Raw genomic sequence first — 18036 nt, 5'->3', positions numbered from 1 at the left:
AACACATTGGTGAGGCCGTCTGCCCAGGGAAGTCAAGTTGGCATCCTAGTAGCATCTGCAATTTGGTGGCTGAAAGGTGGTAAGATATAAAGCAGGACAAATTGTTTAATCCACAGGAACCCAAAAGTAGAACTAGAGCAGGTGAAATTAGGGGCCTTCATGTCGGAAGAAGCTAGAAAGTCTGCTAAGGTATATTCCAAGGGGCCCATGATTTAGTAGTTTTTGCCTGAGCCTGACAGTTAACATGCAGATGGGGAAAAGTATTCTCTGGCCAGATGGTGTCAGAGTTGAGAAAAGACCTGGAAAGCTAGGTTAGGGCAGAGAGCGGCTCCCAAACCTGAGGAAAGTGTATAAATACCATGAAGTGTTGACCCCATCCATCTGGCCTAGGGCCTGTGTGGATAGGCGCCCATCTTTTAAGAGATTAAAGTGTGTTGCATGTGTACTAGCATGATGTGTGTATACACATGTGCACAGATATCTTGAGGCTGGAATTTTGCCACCTGCATAGAAGATGTGATGGAATGACTCTTATTTAAAAACAAAACAAAACAAACAAAAAAGCGGCTAGTGCATGTGTAGAAGGACCCCTTCATTAGGAAAAGCTGTGCTACCTTGGAAAGTCCCCCTGGGGGACCAGATGATGATATACCTGGTTAAACGTACAAATCATGTCCAAGGACCCTGGTTCAATCCCCCCCCACACTCCCCACCTGCAAGGGAGACGTTTCACAAGCATGAAACAGGTATGCAGGTGTCTGTCTTTCTTTCCCTCTCTCTGTCTCCCTATCCTCTCTCAATTTCCCTCTGTTCTATTTAGGAAAAAAATTTTTAAAAAGGGAAAAAATGGTCACCAGAAGCAGTGGAGTCGCAGTGCCAGCACCCAGCCCAGCGATAACCCTGGTGGTAATAAAAAAGGAAAGAGAGGAGGAAAGGAAATGAAGTCATTTTTTTAATATAATTTTTTTCTATGTGCTTTGAAAATAGAATTCCATTTCAGGAAAATTTGGAAATGCCAAACTGTTACTAGCAAGTCGGCTTTCTTTTTCGGAGTCACATAGAGGAGAGAACAGACAGACAGGAGCCTGCCCTGGAGGGTGAAGGCCAAGGGAGCTGTGCTGGTGACTGTGGGCCAAGCATCTATCTGCTCTTCATCTTACTTATCAAATATGAATAAAAGCAACTACCTGTTGTGTCCTGTAAAGCTTTTTTTAAAAAAAAAGCTTTAAAATGTTTATATATCTGCATTGTGCTGTTTTACATTTATTTGGGGGGGGAGTCAGATATTTTTCTATGAATACGAACTTTTTACTTTTTTATCTGAAGTGAAACAAAGAATATTACCAGTTTCTTCAAAGCACTTTAAAATATTCATTTTTATTTTTATTGGATAGAGACAGAAATAGAGAAAGAAGGAGAGATGGAATGGCAAAGAGAGACACCTACAGACCTGCTTCACCACTCCTGTATAAGGGGGGACCAGGGGCTTGAACCCAGGTCCTTGCTCATGGTAATGTGTGAGGTCAACATGGCTCACCTCTGCTTATGGTACTTCCAGGGATAAAATCTGAGACTCTAGAGCATCAGGCATGAATGTTTTATATAACCATTGTGCTGTCTCCCTGGCCCTCATGATAATTCTTAATGTGTTTTCACTTTGATTTTTTTTTTATTATTATTAAGCACGGTAATATGTCATTTGAAATTTTCCCTAATGTTTTTTGCCAATATATTTTCCAAGCAGGTAATTTCTTGGTGAATTATTAATATCTTTGTTCCTGAGTGCATGATTTGCCCATTAAATAATACATTCTCTTCGAAGGACTTACGCTTCTCTACTCTGAATTTGATGCTTCAATTGATTCTGAGACCATTTTCTGGGATCACTTATAATGCCAATTTTTCACAGGCCTTTTGGGAGAGTTTTGTTGCTTTAAAACTTTCCAGGAACCACTCAATAAGACTGCATAAAGAGCTTTGCAAGAAATGATCATTGCAAAAAAAATGATCATTTTTTTTTTTAACCAGAGCACTGACTGCTTAGCTGCGTTTATGGTGGTACAGGGATCTCACCAATATCGTTATCTTCATGTAAATTCATTTAATTGAAAAGGGGTTTGTTTATAGTTTTTGATAGAGGATGAGGTGGGGGAGAGAGAAAAGAGGAGGAGAGAGTGCTAGAAAGGAGGAGACACACTTACAGCACTGCAGCACCACGGCGAAGCTTTCCACCTGCAGGTGAGGTCCAGGGACCGAAGTCCTTCTGCGAGATCATGCAGGCGCTCTACTGGGTGTGCCACATCCTGGTCCCTGTGCTTAGTTGTTGTGGTTGTCACATCACCTCTCCTCCCTCCCTCCCTTCCTTCCTTTCTTTTCCCTGCCACCAGGGTTAGACCTGGGACTCCATGCTGGCACTGTGAATCCACCAGTCCCAGTGACCATTCCCATCCTCTCCTCGCCCCCCTTTTTTTCTTTCTCCACTTTATTGGATAAGACAGAGAAATTGAGAGGCAAGTAGGAGATAGAGAAGGAGAGAGAACAATAGACACCTGCAGACCAGATCGTCTTCACCGATCGTGAAGGGTCCTCCTCCAGGGCTCTCCGAGTGTGTGTGTGTGTGTGTGTGTGTGTGTGTGTGTGTGTGTGTCCTCTACCTCCCTCTTCCCTCTCAATTTCTCTCTGCCTCAATCAAATAATAAATTAAAAATTTTTAAAATACTACTCTAAGCACATCACAGGTGTGAAAACCTAAGTCTGAGAGGTCAAGTGATTTGCTGAAAGCCAGAGGACCAGAGACATTAAAACCCACGGTCTCCTGGTCTGCCGGTCCGTAGCATATCTGTCCTATTGCCTTTGGGATCTTCGCACTTTCAGGATATTTAAAATTAATAATAATAATAATAATAATAATAATAGAAGAAAAAGCATTTTTATTTTTCCATGGAAAGCGTTAAGAGTGCTGTGCTTTTGAGGCAAATCATATAATCAAAGGCCTGGGAATCTGTAGTCAATAGTGCCCGGAAAGCACTCACCTCTTGGGGGCAGACCTTCCCACATGTGAGGTTCCAGGTTCAAACCTGATGACACATGGGACACCCTGGGTGACACAGAAGAGGCGCCACACATGGTAGAGGAGGACTCGGTGTCTCCTCACCACACTCGGGGACACGACAAAATCCACCACGTGGTAGAATTGCCCTTGTGCTAAGCTCTGACACTGCAAGAATAAAGTGAAAATCCAAGCCTCTGACTGTCAGGGAAATGCAAATAAAGACAACCATGAGATACCACTTCACTCCTGGGAGAAGGTCACACATCAGAAAAGGTAGCAGCAGCAAATGCTGGAGAGGGTGTGGGGTCAAAGGAACCCTCCTGCACTGCTGGTGGGAACGTCAGTTGGTCCAACCTCTGTGGAGAACAGTCTGGAGAACTCTCAGAAGGCTAGAAATGGACCTACCCTATGACCCTGCAATTCCCCTCCTGGGGATATATCCTAAGGAACCCAACACATCCATCCAAAAAGATCTGTGTACACATATGTTCTTGGCAGCACAATTTGTAATAGCCAAAACCTGGAAGCAACCCAGGTGTCCAACAACAGATGAGTGGCTGAGCAAGTTGTGGTCTGTATACACAATGGAATACTACTCAGCTATTAAAAATGGTAACTTTACCATTTTCAGCCCTTCTTGGAGCTTGAAGAAATCATGTTAAGTGAGATAAGTCAGAAACAGAAGGATGAACATGGGATATTCTCACTCATAGGCAGAAGTTGAAAAGAAAGATCAGAAGAGAAAACACTCAGCAGAACTTGGACAGAGTTGGTGTCTTGCACCAAAGTAAAAGTCTCTGGGGTGGGGGTGGGGGCAGGGTTCAGGTCCTGAAACATGATGGCAGAGGAGGACCTGGTGGGGGTTGTATTGTTATGTGGAAAACTGGGAAATGTTATGCATGTACAAACTATTGTATTTACTGTTGAATGTAAAACATTAATCCCCCAATAAAGAAATTTAAAAACTAAAATGAAAATAAAAGGGACAGTGCCAGGTTGTGGTGCACCTGTTAAGCACATATAATACTATGTGCAAGGACTCAGGTTCGAGCCTCACTCCCTACCTGCGGGGGGGGGGGGGGAGGGGCTCAAACCTGGGTCCTTGCACACTGTAATGTGAATGCTTAACCAGGTGCACCACTGCCTGCCCACCCCCCTTTATTGCTATTTATGTTAACTAGAAGGCACCTTACTAAGCTTTTTTTAAAAAAATACTTATTTTCCCTTTTGTGGTCCTTGTTTTCCCTTGTAGTTATTGTTGTTATTGATGTCATTGTTAGATAGGATAGAGACAAGTGGAGAGAGGAGGAGAGGACAGAGAGGGGGAGAGAAAGATAGACACCTCCAGACCTGCTTCACCACCTATGAAGCGACCCCCCTGCAAGTGGAGAGCCAGGGGCTTGAACCGGGATCCTTATGCAGGTCCTTGCACTTTGCACCACATGCACTTAACCTGCTGTGCTACCGCCTGACTCCCTTTAGTAAGCTTTTTTACTATAAATGTCTTGAAATTTTTTTTTATGGTTTTCTGATTTTCTTTTCACATCAAGATTCTTCCCTTTCTGGATTCAGCATTATTTTATAGAAATGGTCTCATTACTGATCATCATACACCGTAGTGTAGGGATTAAAAACAAAAGGCCTGACATTAGTCTACTTCTCTCTGAGTGAACTTAATTTGTTCCTCTCCTTAAAGAGAAGATGGGCATATCAGGGAGATAGCATGGCAGTTTACACCACAGATTTTTCATGCCTGAGGCTCTGAGGTCCCAGGTTCAATTCCCAATACCTCCGTACACCAGAGTCAAACAGTCCCCTGGGGGAGGAGGTAAAAGAAAGAGACATCAGTAAAAGTTATTAACTTTAATCCCTCCTCCTTCAGGATCCATTTAAAAAACCCAATTTTCTTTTTTTTAATTCTGCCAAAATTTATCTCAGGATAATTCAGATTTACAGTGGAGAAACTAGAATAATGTTTTGTCGATACTCACTGCAGTTGAACCATTAAGTCAAAGACAAAATTCTTTGTATTTAGAAAAAGAAATATTCTAAGTTTAAACCAAGAATTCTTTCTTTCCTTTCTTTTTTTAAAGTTTTTTTTATTATTATCTTTATTTATTGGATAGAGACAGCCAGAAATTGAGAGGAAAGGGGGTGATAGAGAGGGAGAGAGACACCTGCAGCCCTGCTTCACTGCCTGCAAAGCTTTCCCCCTGCAGGTGGGGACTGGGGGCTTGAACCTGAGTCCTTATGCACTGTAACATGTGCACTCAACCAGGTGTGCCACCACCTTTTCTTTCCCTTCCCTTCCCTTCCCTTCCCTTCCCTTCCCTTCCCTTCCCTTCCCTTCCCTTCCCTTCCCTTTCCTTTCCTTTCCTCTTTCTGTCTTTCTCCCTTTCTTTCTTTCTTTCTTTCTTTCTTTCTTTCTTTCTTTCTTTCTTTCTTTCTTTCTTTCTTTCTTTCTTTCATTACCACCAGGGTTATAGCTAGAACTTGGTGCCTGCACTATGAGTCCACTGCTTTTTGAGGCCATTTCTTTTTCATTTCCTAATTTTTAGAGAGGGTGGGGAGATAGAGGAAGAGAAAGACAGACACCTGCCAACCTCCTTCACTGTTCTTAAAGTGGGCCTCCTGTAGGTGGGGAGCAGACGGGGACCAGGGGCTTGAACCCAGGCCCTTGTGCTTCATAATATGTGCACTTAACCTGGTGTGCCACCACCCAGCCCCCTTAAGCGAAGAATTCTTTTAGCAGAATTACCAGTATCGTCTACCTTTAATGCTCTCCTGTAGTCATCCGTAGAGTGATAGAACTTTAAGAAAACTATTAGTGATTCCATGGGACCCGATAGCCTCCGTTAATGCAAACTGTGGGCAGAGACTCACTGACTTCAACTTCTCTTCCTCTTGTGTCCTTTGCCGAGACAGGACTGCAGGCACGGCGAGCAACAGGCTATGGTACGCCTCCCTGGCCCTGGTGACCCTCATCATGTACTCCGTCGCCACCGGGGGCCTGATTTTCTTGGCAGTGTTTTATACCCAGAAAGATGGTTGCATGGAGAACAAGATTCTCTTGGGGATAAATGGAGGCCTGTGTCTGCTGATTTCAATGGTGGCCATCTCACCCTGTGTCCAGAATCGTAAGCGCTGTTTCTCCCGTCTTTCCTTATTTATATGTCTAGTAAATGTCTTTGAACAGACGTCACCAGGAGTTTTCACATCCATGGTCACTTTTTGGCTGGTGAGAGGTGAATTCGTTACAGGAAAGATGGTGCTTTAATTAATTAATTAATTAGCCTCCAGGGTTTTCTCTGGGGCTCACTAGGAATCCACTGCTCCTGGAGGCCATTTTTTCCCATTGTTGTTGTTCGATAGGATAGAAAGAAATTGAGAGGGGAGGGGAGGAGAGAAAGAGAGACACATGCAGACCTGCTTCACCTCTTGTGAAGTCACCCATCTGCAGGTGGGGAGCCGGGGGCTCGATCCAGGATCCTTGTGTGGGTCCTTGCGCTTTGCATTATGTGCGTTTAACAAGGCATGCTACCCCCGGCCCCTAGGAAGGATGGTATTTTAATGGTCTCTTCCTATCCCACACTGGGACTAAACATGACCATCAAGTATGTGCCACATCCAGGAAGAAATCTAGATAATTAAGTCAATAATTAGGGTGAAAGCTACGGCCCTTATTAAATAATGAGCCACAAGGAACCTTTAAATGTAAAATGCCCTTTGTGTATAGTAAGTGCTTTCCTGGTATCTCCCTGTGAAACTTTCTTGAAAAGACTGCAAATCTCTGTTCTTCAGTCCTCTTTCACTAAGAGCCCATGGATTAGAAATTAGCGACAGGCGGGCCTATCTGTCCGGAAGCAGGAAATCTGATTACTGCTCAGCCGGCATCTGGCTCCATGGCCAACCTTCCTCAGACCCCAGTCCTTTTCAGCCCTGCCAATGCCTCTGAGCCTGACCTTTACTTAATGTTGTTTCCAAGCCAAAAAAAAAAAAAAAAAAGACCTTGGGGTTGGAAAGGGCTTTAGCAGATATGTGCATCCTGGAGGTGGCGCAGTGAACAGAGGTTTGGACTGTCGACCATGAGCTTCTGAGTTTGATACCTGGCGTCACATGTGCCGGACGGACGCTCTTGTCCTCCCTCCCTCCCTGCCTCCCTCCCTTCCTCCCTTCCTTCCTCTCTCTTTTCTTTCTTTCTTTCCCTCTTTCTTCCTTCCTTCCTCCCTCCCTCCCTCCCTTCCTTCCTTCTTCCCTCCCTCCCTTCCTTCCTTCCTTCCTTCTTACCTCTTCCTCTCTTTCCCTCATAAGTAAATAAATCCCAGAAGAAAAGAAAAAAAAAAGGGACGGGTATATGTTGTCTTTCAGGATGTGCTGTTTTTGGTTATAGAGGGAAATGTCCTTTGTCTAATGTTTCTTGTAGTTCTTTTGCCCTACAAGTGAAAAAATACACATGACATTCAGGTTTGTATATAGGAAAAGGAAAATATGGCTGGTAAACTGTAGCCTCTGGATCCCTTGTAGAGTAGAGACTTGTAAAGGCACCTGGTGAGAGTGACAGACTTCTGTGCTGGAATTTCTGGTTCAACTCCTGGTGTCCCGTATGCTTGAGCGGTGCTCTGGCTTTTCTGTCTGCCTGAAACTCTCTCTACCGCATCAAAAAGCAATAATAAAAAAAAAAATGTCTGAGAAGTATGGCTAGACTCATTTGCAAAGCCCATGATAGCCTCACTTTCAGATAATTCAGAGTGAAGCTCTGAATTTCTCCCTTATTCATATGTAAACAAACAAATACGCCTTTCTCCCAAAGATAATTAGTGTTGAATAAGTCCATTTATTTTTCTGTACTAAAAATTCCAGTCTGCTGTTGAAACTGAAAGTATTATTCTCCTAGTCCTAATACTCCATTGGTTAAGAATTTCCTAAAATGTTAGTATTCATGTGAAAATATGCCTTGGGCTAAATCTTTACCTTTTAAAATAGCTCTACTATTTTAAGATACTTGGCTTAGTGTCCTTGATTGCTAAGGTAGGTCTTATTCCTCTGCCAGAGAGCAACATGATAAAAAGGCCTATTTAAAAAAATAATAATAAAAGGCCTATTTATTATAATAATCTAATTCTGCAAACAAATCTGATCTTGGTGAAGACTCAGCAAAACTAAACCTTTTCATAAATTTAAGTATTTTGAAAAATTGGCTCCACCGAAAGGACCCTTTTTTTTTCTTTTCATCACAACCTGATAACTTTGACCCATCTAAACACCTACAGTGTTAGTGGCATTAAGACACTTCTTCCAATAAACACTAAAACCTGGCTGCCTTCCTTTTTGGCCCCGAACCCCTACTCCCAAAGCTGTTTTGTCCATTGCCAGATAAGAGTTTGCCCCCCCCACACACACACACACACTCCCTGTGGTAGAATGTAAGTGTCTGGTGGCTCTTCCCTGCTCCGTAAAACTGTTAAGTTTCAGGGGTCGGGGCGGTGGCGCAGTGGGTTAAGCGCATGTGGCGCAAAGCGCAGGGACCAGCGTAAGGATCCCAGTTCGAGCCTCTGGCTCCCCACCTGCAGGGGAGTCGCTTCACAGGCAGTGAAGCAGGTCTGCAGGTGTCTGTCTTTCTCTCCCCCTCTCTGTCTTCCCCATCTCTCTCCATTTCTCTCTGTCCTATCCAACTATGAACAACATCAACAATGGCAACAATAATAACCACAACGAGGTTACAACAACAAGGGCAACAAAAAGGGGGGGGAAATGGCTTCCAGGAGCGGTGGATTCATGGTGCAGGCACCGAGCCCCAGCAATAACCCTGGAGGAAAAAAAAAAAATGAAAAAAAACAAAACTGTTAAGTTTCCCTACTAAGCTTTGTGGTATCAACCACAATGAATGTTTTTTTTTTCCCTGAGATCATGTGATTTAATAATTAATTTTAATATACCTCAGGCTGATGGGCTTAAGTACTGTTGCAGTTTTTATGAAAAATCAAGTGTTGATAGAGAACTCAACATACTGGTTTGTATACCTTGCCCTAAAAATGTCTTATGTGCTGAGACCATTTTAATATGTGCAATATATGATTCATTATTCCTGTAGAGGTGGGCTCGTGAGTTTTTGAAGTATGTTTTTCCTGCTGCTGAAATTTTAAACGCTGTCTTAAAACCCTGTCGCCTGTCATTTCCCAGGACAGCCACATTCTGGATTACTGCAGTCGGGTCTCATAAGCTGCTATGTGACATACCTCACGTTCTCGGCTCTGTCCAGCAAACCTGTGGAAGTAGGTAAGCTGATCTCGTCAGGAATCTCCTGCTTGTGGTATGAAGACTTCCGTTTGTGGAGGAAAGAATATGTCTTTCTAAGCTGTTGCTTAGATAAAGGAATAGCACAAAACAGAACAGAAAAGGGATCTAGCTAATGTCCTGTTCACGTGGCCATTTCTCTGACTGCAACAGAGGCTAGAAAGAGGACATCTGTGGAAAGCAGGGATAGGGTTTGAGCCCAACCCTACCATTTGCTATGGAACCTTGAAGCATCTATCCTTTGCTCTTTTGCTTTTTTTTTTATGCTTTTTAAAAATTTATTTGTAAAATAGAAAAATATTGACAAAACCGTAGAATAAGAGGGGTAAAATTCCACACATTTCCCACCACCAGAGTTCCATATCCCATCCCCTCCATTGGAAGCTTTCCTATTATTTATCCCTCTGGGAGTACAGACCCAGGGTCATTATGGGATGCAGAAGGTGGAAGGTCTGGCTTCTGTAATTGCTTCTCTGATGGACATGGGCATTGACAGGTGGATCCACACTCCCAGCCTGTCCCCATCTTTTAGTGGGGTAGAGCCCTGGAGAGGTGGGGTTCCAGGGCACATTGGCGGTGAGTTCGTCTGTCTGGGGGAGTCAGGTTGGCATCATGGTAGCATCTGCAATTCGGTGTTTGGAACGTGTCTTACTTTGCTTCCTTTCTTGTGGGACTCGGTTCAGTAGTTCTTGTAAGGGAGGGTTGATTGTGGCAAATTCCTTTAGTTCTTGAATATTTGAGAAAATCTTTATTTCTCCCTCAGATTTGAAGGATAATTTTGCAAGATAATTCATGGCTGGAATTCCCTCTCCTTTAGATCTTTGAATATGTCACTCCTCTCTCTCCTGGCCTCTAGAGTTTATAAAGAGCAATCTGATGAAAGTCTTACAGCTCTGCCTTGAATGTAACTTTTTTCCTTTCCCTAGCAGTCAGCAAAAATTTTTCCTTGCCGTTGACTTTTGATAGTTTAACTGCTTTTGATTTTGTTTTGTTCTGTTTTGTTTTAAGCAGTTCTGGGTCTCTTCATGCAACTTTTGTTCTTTTTATTATTTCAAAGAGAGAGGCAGGGAGGCAGGGGGAAGGATACGTTGTCACTGCTCCACCATCTGTGTGGAGTTCTCCTGGTGCCCGGGGGACTCCCAGGTAGTATCAGGATTCCATTGCAGGACTTGGAGCAGGATCTGGTGCCTGTCTTACTGGGTGAGCTCTCCAGTCCCAGGTCACTCGTTATAAATGACCTGCATTTCTAGAAACAGCAGAACAGACATGAGGTTTGGAGTCCAGCTGCCTGGGTTAAAAGCCTCTTGAGTAACATGTATAGAGTTCACCTACTACTCCTCCCCGCTTTCAAATAAGAATGTTAATTTTTATTTTGACAAGACATTACTTCAGATTATTTGAGAGTAACTTTTAAGAATTCAGTTGAGGGCATCTGGCGGTAGCGCAGCGGGTTAAGCGCACGTGGTGTAAAGCTCAAGGACCAGCGTGAAGATCCTGGTTTTAGGCCCCGGCTCCCCACCTGCAGGGGAGTCGCTTCACAGGTGGTGAAGCAGGTCTGCAGGTGTCTGTCTTTCTCTCCCCTTCTGTCTCCCCCGCCTCTCTCCATTTCTCTCTGGCCAATCCAATAATCACGACATCAATAACAACAACAATAATAACTACAACATTTTTTTTAAAAAGGGCAATAAAAGGGAATAAATAAATGAATATTTTTTAAAAATTCAGTTGACTCATTTTTATTGAACTAGAAGTGACCATGCATAGTGAAATAAACAAGATGGGGAAAGACAAACGTAGCTGAACTCTCTTAAGACTTCTTGGGAACTATGAACGATATTTGGGGCAGGCATAGGATTGGGGCGGAGGCTGTGGTGCAGACCTAGTAGATTGTCAGGAAATTCAGGAGGTATTTTTCCATGCAAAAATGTTTCCTGGTTTTTCTGACAACCCAATATATCCCTGCCATCTTACCATTTTGTAGCTCATTATTAAGGGAAACATGAAGAAAAAAGAAATAGACCCGCATTTTCAGGGTCCGGTGGTGGTGCACCTGGTTAGGTGCACGCATTACAGTGCACAAGGAACCTGGTTCAAGCCCCACGGTCTCCACCTGCCGGGGGGTGGGAGACGCATCATGAGAGGTAAAGCAGTGCTGTAGGTGTCTCTATCTCTCCTCCTCTACCTCCCACCTCCCTCTCAGTTTCTTTGTCCAAAATAGATAAAGTTTAAAAAAGAAGAAAACTCAAATTTCCACATCAAAAACAAACAGTACCTGGGAGGTTTTGTGGGTTTTTAAAATTTTTTTTTAATCTTTCTTTATTTATTTATTAAAAAGAGACAGCCAGAAATTGAGAGGGAAGGGGGGGTTGATAGGAAGAGAGACCGAGAGAGATACCTGCAGCCCTGCTTCACCACTCACAAAGCTATCCCCTTGCAGGTAGTGACTGGGGTCTCGAACCTGGGTCTTTGATCACTGTAACATGTATGCTCAACCAGGTGTGCCACCACCCACCCACCCCTTTTATTTTTGTTCCTCTAGGGTTATTTCTGGGGTTCGGTGCCTGCGCTACGAATCCACTGCTCCTAGAGGCCACTTTTTCCCTTTTGGTGCTCTTGTTGTTTATTATTGTTGTTATTGTTATTATTGTGGTCGTTGTTGTTGGATAGGACGGAGAGAAATCAAGAGAGAAGGGGAAGACGGAGAGGGGGAGAGAAAGACAAACACCTGCAGACCTGCTTCACCGCTTGTGAAGTGTTCCCACTACAGATGGGGAGCTGGGGGATCGAACTGGGATCCTTAAGCCGGTCCTTGGGCTTCCCACCATGTGCACTTAACCCGCTGCACGAAAACTTGCTCACACCCTGGGAAGCTTTTAAAATGAAAGGAGAATTCAGTTGAGATGTGTGTGTGTTTCCCAGCACACTGCAGATGTGAGGGTTTCGTAGAGCTGTTGCAATGAATTGTTTGAGAACTCTGAAACACTGTTGTATTTTAGGGTGTTGGTACAAAGTTCTGCTCAGCCTTACTAGTAAAAGATCAACTTTTCTTTCCTTTGTTACATACTTATTGGAGTAATATTGGTTCATAAGTTTTCCTAGCTTGACTTCTATGCTCTTTCTGCATATAACACAGAATAGGCATGGATCTTGCTTATGTAATTATAGTACAAACTGGTAATTTTGTACTTAATATATACTTACTATATATTCATATAATAAGAAACCTGAGGGTTATATGTTAACTGTAGACTATTGTGGATTTAAGTTACTTAAGCTCATTCAAGATTCTTATGTTTATTTAAATCTAATAGTTTCAAAATATTTTTATAATTGTATATATTTCTTCTGGCTTTAGCTTAATGTGGCTTTTAGCTGTTTTACAATTATTTTTCTTGATGATAGGTATCATTCAAAAGAAAAAAAAGTTTTATTTTTAATTTCAAGTGGTGCTACTGAATTAGGAAAGTACATATTTTGGTCAGTTTTTAAAATAAGACTTTTCACTAGCCTAAGAATAAAGATTTTTTAAATGAGGGTATTCAGTTATGCTTACTATTTCAAATGTCAGCGCCAGTAATAATTTTAGTCTAACTTCAGACACTGAGCGTGAGCATGTTTCTGGAGTGATTTTTCTAGTCTGAAAAGTGGACATACATTTATTTTGTTTGTTTGTTTGTTTTTGCCTCCAGGGTTATTGCTGGGGCTCAGTGCCTGCACCTTGAATCTACTGCTCCTGGAGGCCATTTTTTCCCATTTTGTTGCCTTCCCTTGTTAGTGTCATTGTTGTTATTGTTGTCATTGATGTTGTTTTTGTTGGATAGGACAGAGAGAGATGGAGAGAGAAGGGGAGACAGAAAGGGGGGGAGAAAGATAGACACCAGCATACCTGCTTCACTACCTGTGAAGTGACGCCCCCCTGCAGGTAGGGAGCCAGGAGCTCAAACCAAGATCCTTACACTGGTCCTTGCGCTTCATGCTATGTGTGCTTAACCCACTGTGCTACCACTGCCCAACCCCCTACTTTTTTTTTTTTTAATCTTTATGTATGTATTGGAAAAAGACAGCTGGAACTAGAGAGGGAAGGGGTGATAGGGAGAGAGCCAGAGAGACACCTGCAGCCCTGCTTCACCACTCTTGAAGCTTTCCCCCTGCAGGTGGGGGCCTGGGGCTTAAACCTGGGTCCTTGCGCACTGTAACATGTGCACTCAACCAGGTGCACCACCGCCCGGCCCCCCTACATTTATTTTTTACTGTCGATTGAATGGTAGTGAGAAAGAACAGACCCTTCCATGGTCCTAGCATTGAAGAACTCTTTAGCACTGAATTGCAGTCTGGGCTCCTGTTCTGAGAAGGTAGCAGGGTGTGAGGGGAGTGGGTTAAAAATCGCCACAGTCTAATCAGACTTTGCAGCAGAGGAGCTCCTAGCACTCTGTTCTAAGCTACCTGAGCGTTGGAAAAGGACTGCATTTGTGAGAGTTAAAATGGGCTTTTCTTTTTTCTTTTTATTTAAATTTTTTATTGTCTTTATTTATTAGCTAGAGGTAGCCAGAAATTGAGAGGAAGGGGGAGATAGGGAGAGAGCCAGAGAGACACCTGCAGCCCTGCTTCACCACTCGTGAAGCTTTCCCCCTGCAGGTGGGGACCAGGGGCTTGATCCTGGGTCCTTGCGCACCGTTAAGTGTGTGCTTGAGAGCTTGTTTGGAGGTTCTAGCAGGGGAGCGCAGCTACTCGTACACCCCTGACCGAAGACCGGTCCGTCTCTATTCGGGGAAGGCCGTCCTCTTCGACCAAGCAGCTTGGGGAGGGACACACATGGAGCGGTGAGGGAGGCAGGGGACACCCGCCTAGCCAGCCAGATCAGCCAAATCAACCCTGGCAATCACTGGGGTGACAGATGTCGCAGCCAGATCGCCCTCACATCCAGTGTGTGCACTTAACCAGGTGTGCCACCACCCAGCCCTGGGATTTTCTTTTTTCTTTCTTTTTTTTTGGCTATTATTGGATAGAGACAGAGAGAAATTGAGAGAGGACAGGGAGGTAGTGAGGGGGGAGACATAGACACCTGCAGCCCTGCTTCAGTCACTCGTGAAGCTTTCCCCCTTCAGGTGAGGACCAGGGCCTTGAACCTGGGTCCTTGTGCACTGTAATGTGTGCGCTTAGTCAGGTGTGCCACTGCCTGATCCCCAAACAGGCTTTTCTAAAATAATCGCTCTGCTTTTCTGTTCCAAGTTCTGGATGAGCATGGGAAGAACGTTACGATCTGTGCGCCTCATTTTGGTCAGGACCTGTACAGAGACAAAACCCTGGTGGCTGGACTGGGAACAACTCTCTTGGTTGGATGCATCTTGTATTCCTGGTAAGTCTCAGAAGTTATCAGAGGCTATCCTTGCTGGCTTTAAAAAAAAAACAGTAGGAGAATTTATTTATTTAAATTTCTTTATTGAGGGATTAATGGTCTACAGTCGACAGTACAATACAATAGTTTCTACAGGCATAACATTTCCCAATATTCTTTTTTAAAGATTTTATTTATTTATTAATGAAAAAGATAGGAGGAGAAAGAGAAGGATCCAGACGTCACTGGAACAGGTGCTGCCGGGGGTTGAACTCAGAACCTCATGCTTGAGAGAGTCCAGTGCTTTACCCACTGTGCCACCTCCTGGACCACACATTTCCCAATTTTCCACATAACAGTTCAGTAGGAGAATTTATATAGATTCCAAGCAAGCTAAATACCATCTGAGGAAGAAAGAAAATAACCTGACATAAGAAGTTCATTTTACAGCATGAAGTCTTGATCTGTCTTCTTTGGTTTTCTATGGGCCAAGTAAGGTAAATATATGTTGCAGTCCTTCAAAAGTGGCTGATTATCAGTTGCTGAAAAGCATTATTGGCGGGCAAGAGAGTACAGAGTGAGGGAGAAATAGTAGGTGCCAACTTTCTAACCCAAGAGAAATACCATGTGTTCTGCTGTTGATGGGAAGAATACCAAGAATTGCATACGCACTCATTCTGTGTCTGGTCCAGAGACAGGAAGTTCCCTTCTCTTTCACGTTGAAAGGGACAGTGCTGTTAAGGTGGCAAGATGGCGCCGCCAAGAGACGTGTGATACAGAAGCAAACCTTGTTTCATTCAGATGCTTTGGGCAGGACTTTCCACCTTTACAGCACTTGCAAGAGAACTATAGGGAGAAAAATGAAAGATAGAGAGGCACCTATTTCACTGGCAGGGAAGCTTTTCTTTGACAGTGGCTGTTTCCCATTTAGGCTGCAGGTATGTTTCCCATCTTTCCCATTGTACTTCAATGTATAAAAATTTCAAGTTGTGAGGGCCGGGTGGTAGCACAGTGGGTTAAGCCCATGGGGTGCGAAACTCAAGGACCAGCGCAAGGATCCCGGTTTGAGCCCCTGGCTCCCCCACCTACAGGGAGGTCGCTTCACAAGCGGTGAAGCAGGTCTGCAGGTGTCTGTCTTTCTCTCCCCCTCTCTGTCTTCCCCTCCTCTCTCCATTTCTCTCTGTCCTAGCCAACAACAACAGTAACAATGGGAAAAAGATGGCCTCCAGGAGCAGTAGAATCCCTGGAGAGAAAAAAATATATATATTCTGTGTTGAATTTCTTAACAAAAGATTTCTACTGGGGCCAGGCAGTGGCACATGTGGTTAAGTGCTCATATTACAGTGCACATGGGCCCAGGTTCAAGCCCCTGGTCCCCACCTTTAAGGGGAAAGTTTCATGAGTGGTGAGACAGCACTACAGGTGTCTCTCTGTCTCTCTCCCTCTCGATCCCCCCTTCCTCTCGATTTCTCTCTGTCTGTATTCAATAATAAATACAATACAATAAAAATATTTTTAAAAGATTTATACTATAGGCTAATTGTCAACATAAATGGCTATCACCTTGGTGGTTCATGTCTTTGAATTTATTGCCATCTGTGGGTTCTTAATTATTCTTGATACCTCATATATGGAACTAGTAAATCAAAATAATTATTTTGGCATTTGAGGGCAGAGGGGTAAACAGCAGTAGTAAAAAACCAAGGTAATAGAACTAATTGGTAATATTAAGATTTATTTTATTTTTAAAAATATTTTATTTATTTTCTCTTTTGTTGTCCTTGTTTTTCATTGTTGTTATAGTTATTATTGTTATTGATGTTGTCATTGTTAGATAGGACAGAGAGAAATGGAGAGAGGAAGGGAAGGCAGAGGGGAAGAGAAAGACAGACTCCTGCAGACCTGCTTCACCGCTGGGAAGCGACTCCCCTGCAGGTGGGGAGCCGGGGGCTCGAACTGGGATCCTTGCCTGTCCATGCACTTTGTGTCACGTGCGCTTAACCCACTGCACTATATATAATGAGAGAGAGAGAGAGGGAGACACCAGAGCACCACTCAACTCTGGCATACAGCTTATTTCTTAGAAACTTATCTTTGTGTAGGATGATTGGGACCCGCTTTAGAATCAAATGAGATATTAAATTCAGACTACTTTTGTTTAAGCAACCAAGATGATAGGTCATAGCCAGCCTCTCTCCCTGGGACACCAGCCAGGGACTCTTCCCTTTGTTGGATATGGCCTCACACCGCTCTGCCGTTTTGTTTCTTAGTCTGACATCCACAACAAGGTCAAGTTCCGATGCTCTGCAGGGCCGCTATGCGGCTCCTGAACTGGAGGTAAGATCATCCCCTTCTTCTCCCGCTCTGTCTCAGAGGACCCGATTTCCAGGAAGGCTTCTGGTGTTTGTTTGTAATCTGCATTCTGTGATCCCTTTTTTTCTTCATAGAAAAAAAAAACAAAAAACCAAGATTTTTGTACAGAGAAAGAAACATACTGAATAACTATGCAGTTTAAGAGGAGGAGAGAGAAAGAGAGAGAGAGAACTGTGTGCACTGCAGTTATTGAGCTGTATTAGTTCTATTTAGGGGATGTTTCACTGGGAAAAGAACTGGGAATAGTGAGTATTCGTAATAGAGATGGTTAGCAGGTGCCTGTCAGTCTGAAAAATAAATGCCTGTTATTGTCTTACTCATTGCAGACATAACATTTGGGGAATCCTCAGTGTGACCCAGGAAGCCACAGTCAGATGAACACAGAAAAAGACTCATCCCTGCCCTGCCCCCACGAGCAGAAAGGGAGTTTCTAGTGATGACTTAAGACTTGATTGTTAAGACACATATGGCAGGCACTGCACTAGTTCTGCAGGTGTGAATAGATTAGGTCCTCATAAAGCTCCCAGTGAGGAGACCAACAGATAGCAGCAGTAGGAGTGCCTGCCTCAGGCACCGGAGGTCCCAGGTTCAATCCTCAGCACCACCGTAAATCAGAAGTGCAAGAAACCCAGTAGGATTTTATCCTCAGAAAGGTTTAAGTCCTGAGCTGAGGCTCAGTGCCTGCACTACAAATCCACTGCTCCTGGAAGCCTCCCCCCCCCCCCCATTTTATTGGACAGGACAGAGAGAACTTGAGAGGGGAGAGAGAGAAAGGTAGACACTTGCAGACCTGCATCACTGCCTGTGATGGAACTAGGGGCTGGAACCTGGATCCTTGTGTGGGTCCTTGGCGCTTAGTACTATGGGTGCTAAGCCACTTCCATGGTCCAACCACTGTTTAAGTCATTAAAACCCTCCAGGTTCAATTTGCCAACCGTCTGCCAGAGTCTGTCCCTAGCACTGCTGCCTAAAACCCAGCTGC

General features: G+C 43.8%; 1 protein-coding gene across 1 annotated transcript in view; it reads left to right on the top strand.

Annotated features, from left to right (window-relative positions):
- SERINC5 (serine incorporator 5) overlaps window positions 1–18036 on the top strand; it is a 112891-nt gene that overhangs the window by 82018 nt on the left and 12837 nt on the right. The window contains exons 6-9 of the mRNA XM_016186230.2: window positions 5978–6189; window positions 9233–9328; window positions 14576–14702; window positions 16952–17018. Coding sequence (XP_016041716.2) covers window positions 5978–6189; window positions 9233–9328; window positions 14576–14702; window positions 16952–17018 — 502 coding nt within the window. The remainder of the gene's footprint in view (window positions 1–5977; window positions 6190–9232; window positions 9329–14575; window positions 14703–16951; window positions 17019–18036) is intronic.

The sequence above is a fragment of the Erinaceus europaeus genome, chromosome 11 (assembly GCF_950295315.1).
Source record: "Erinaceus europaeus chromosome 11, mEriEur2.1, whole genome shotgun sequence".
NCBI classification, from domain to species: domain Eukaryota; kingdom Metazoa; phylum Chordata; class Mammalia; order Eulipotyphla; family Erinaceidae; genus Erinaceus; species Erinaceus europaeus.
The sequence above is the reverse complement of the archived record's forward strand: the minus strand, read 5'-3'. Positions and strand labels throughout refer to the sequence as shown.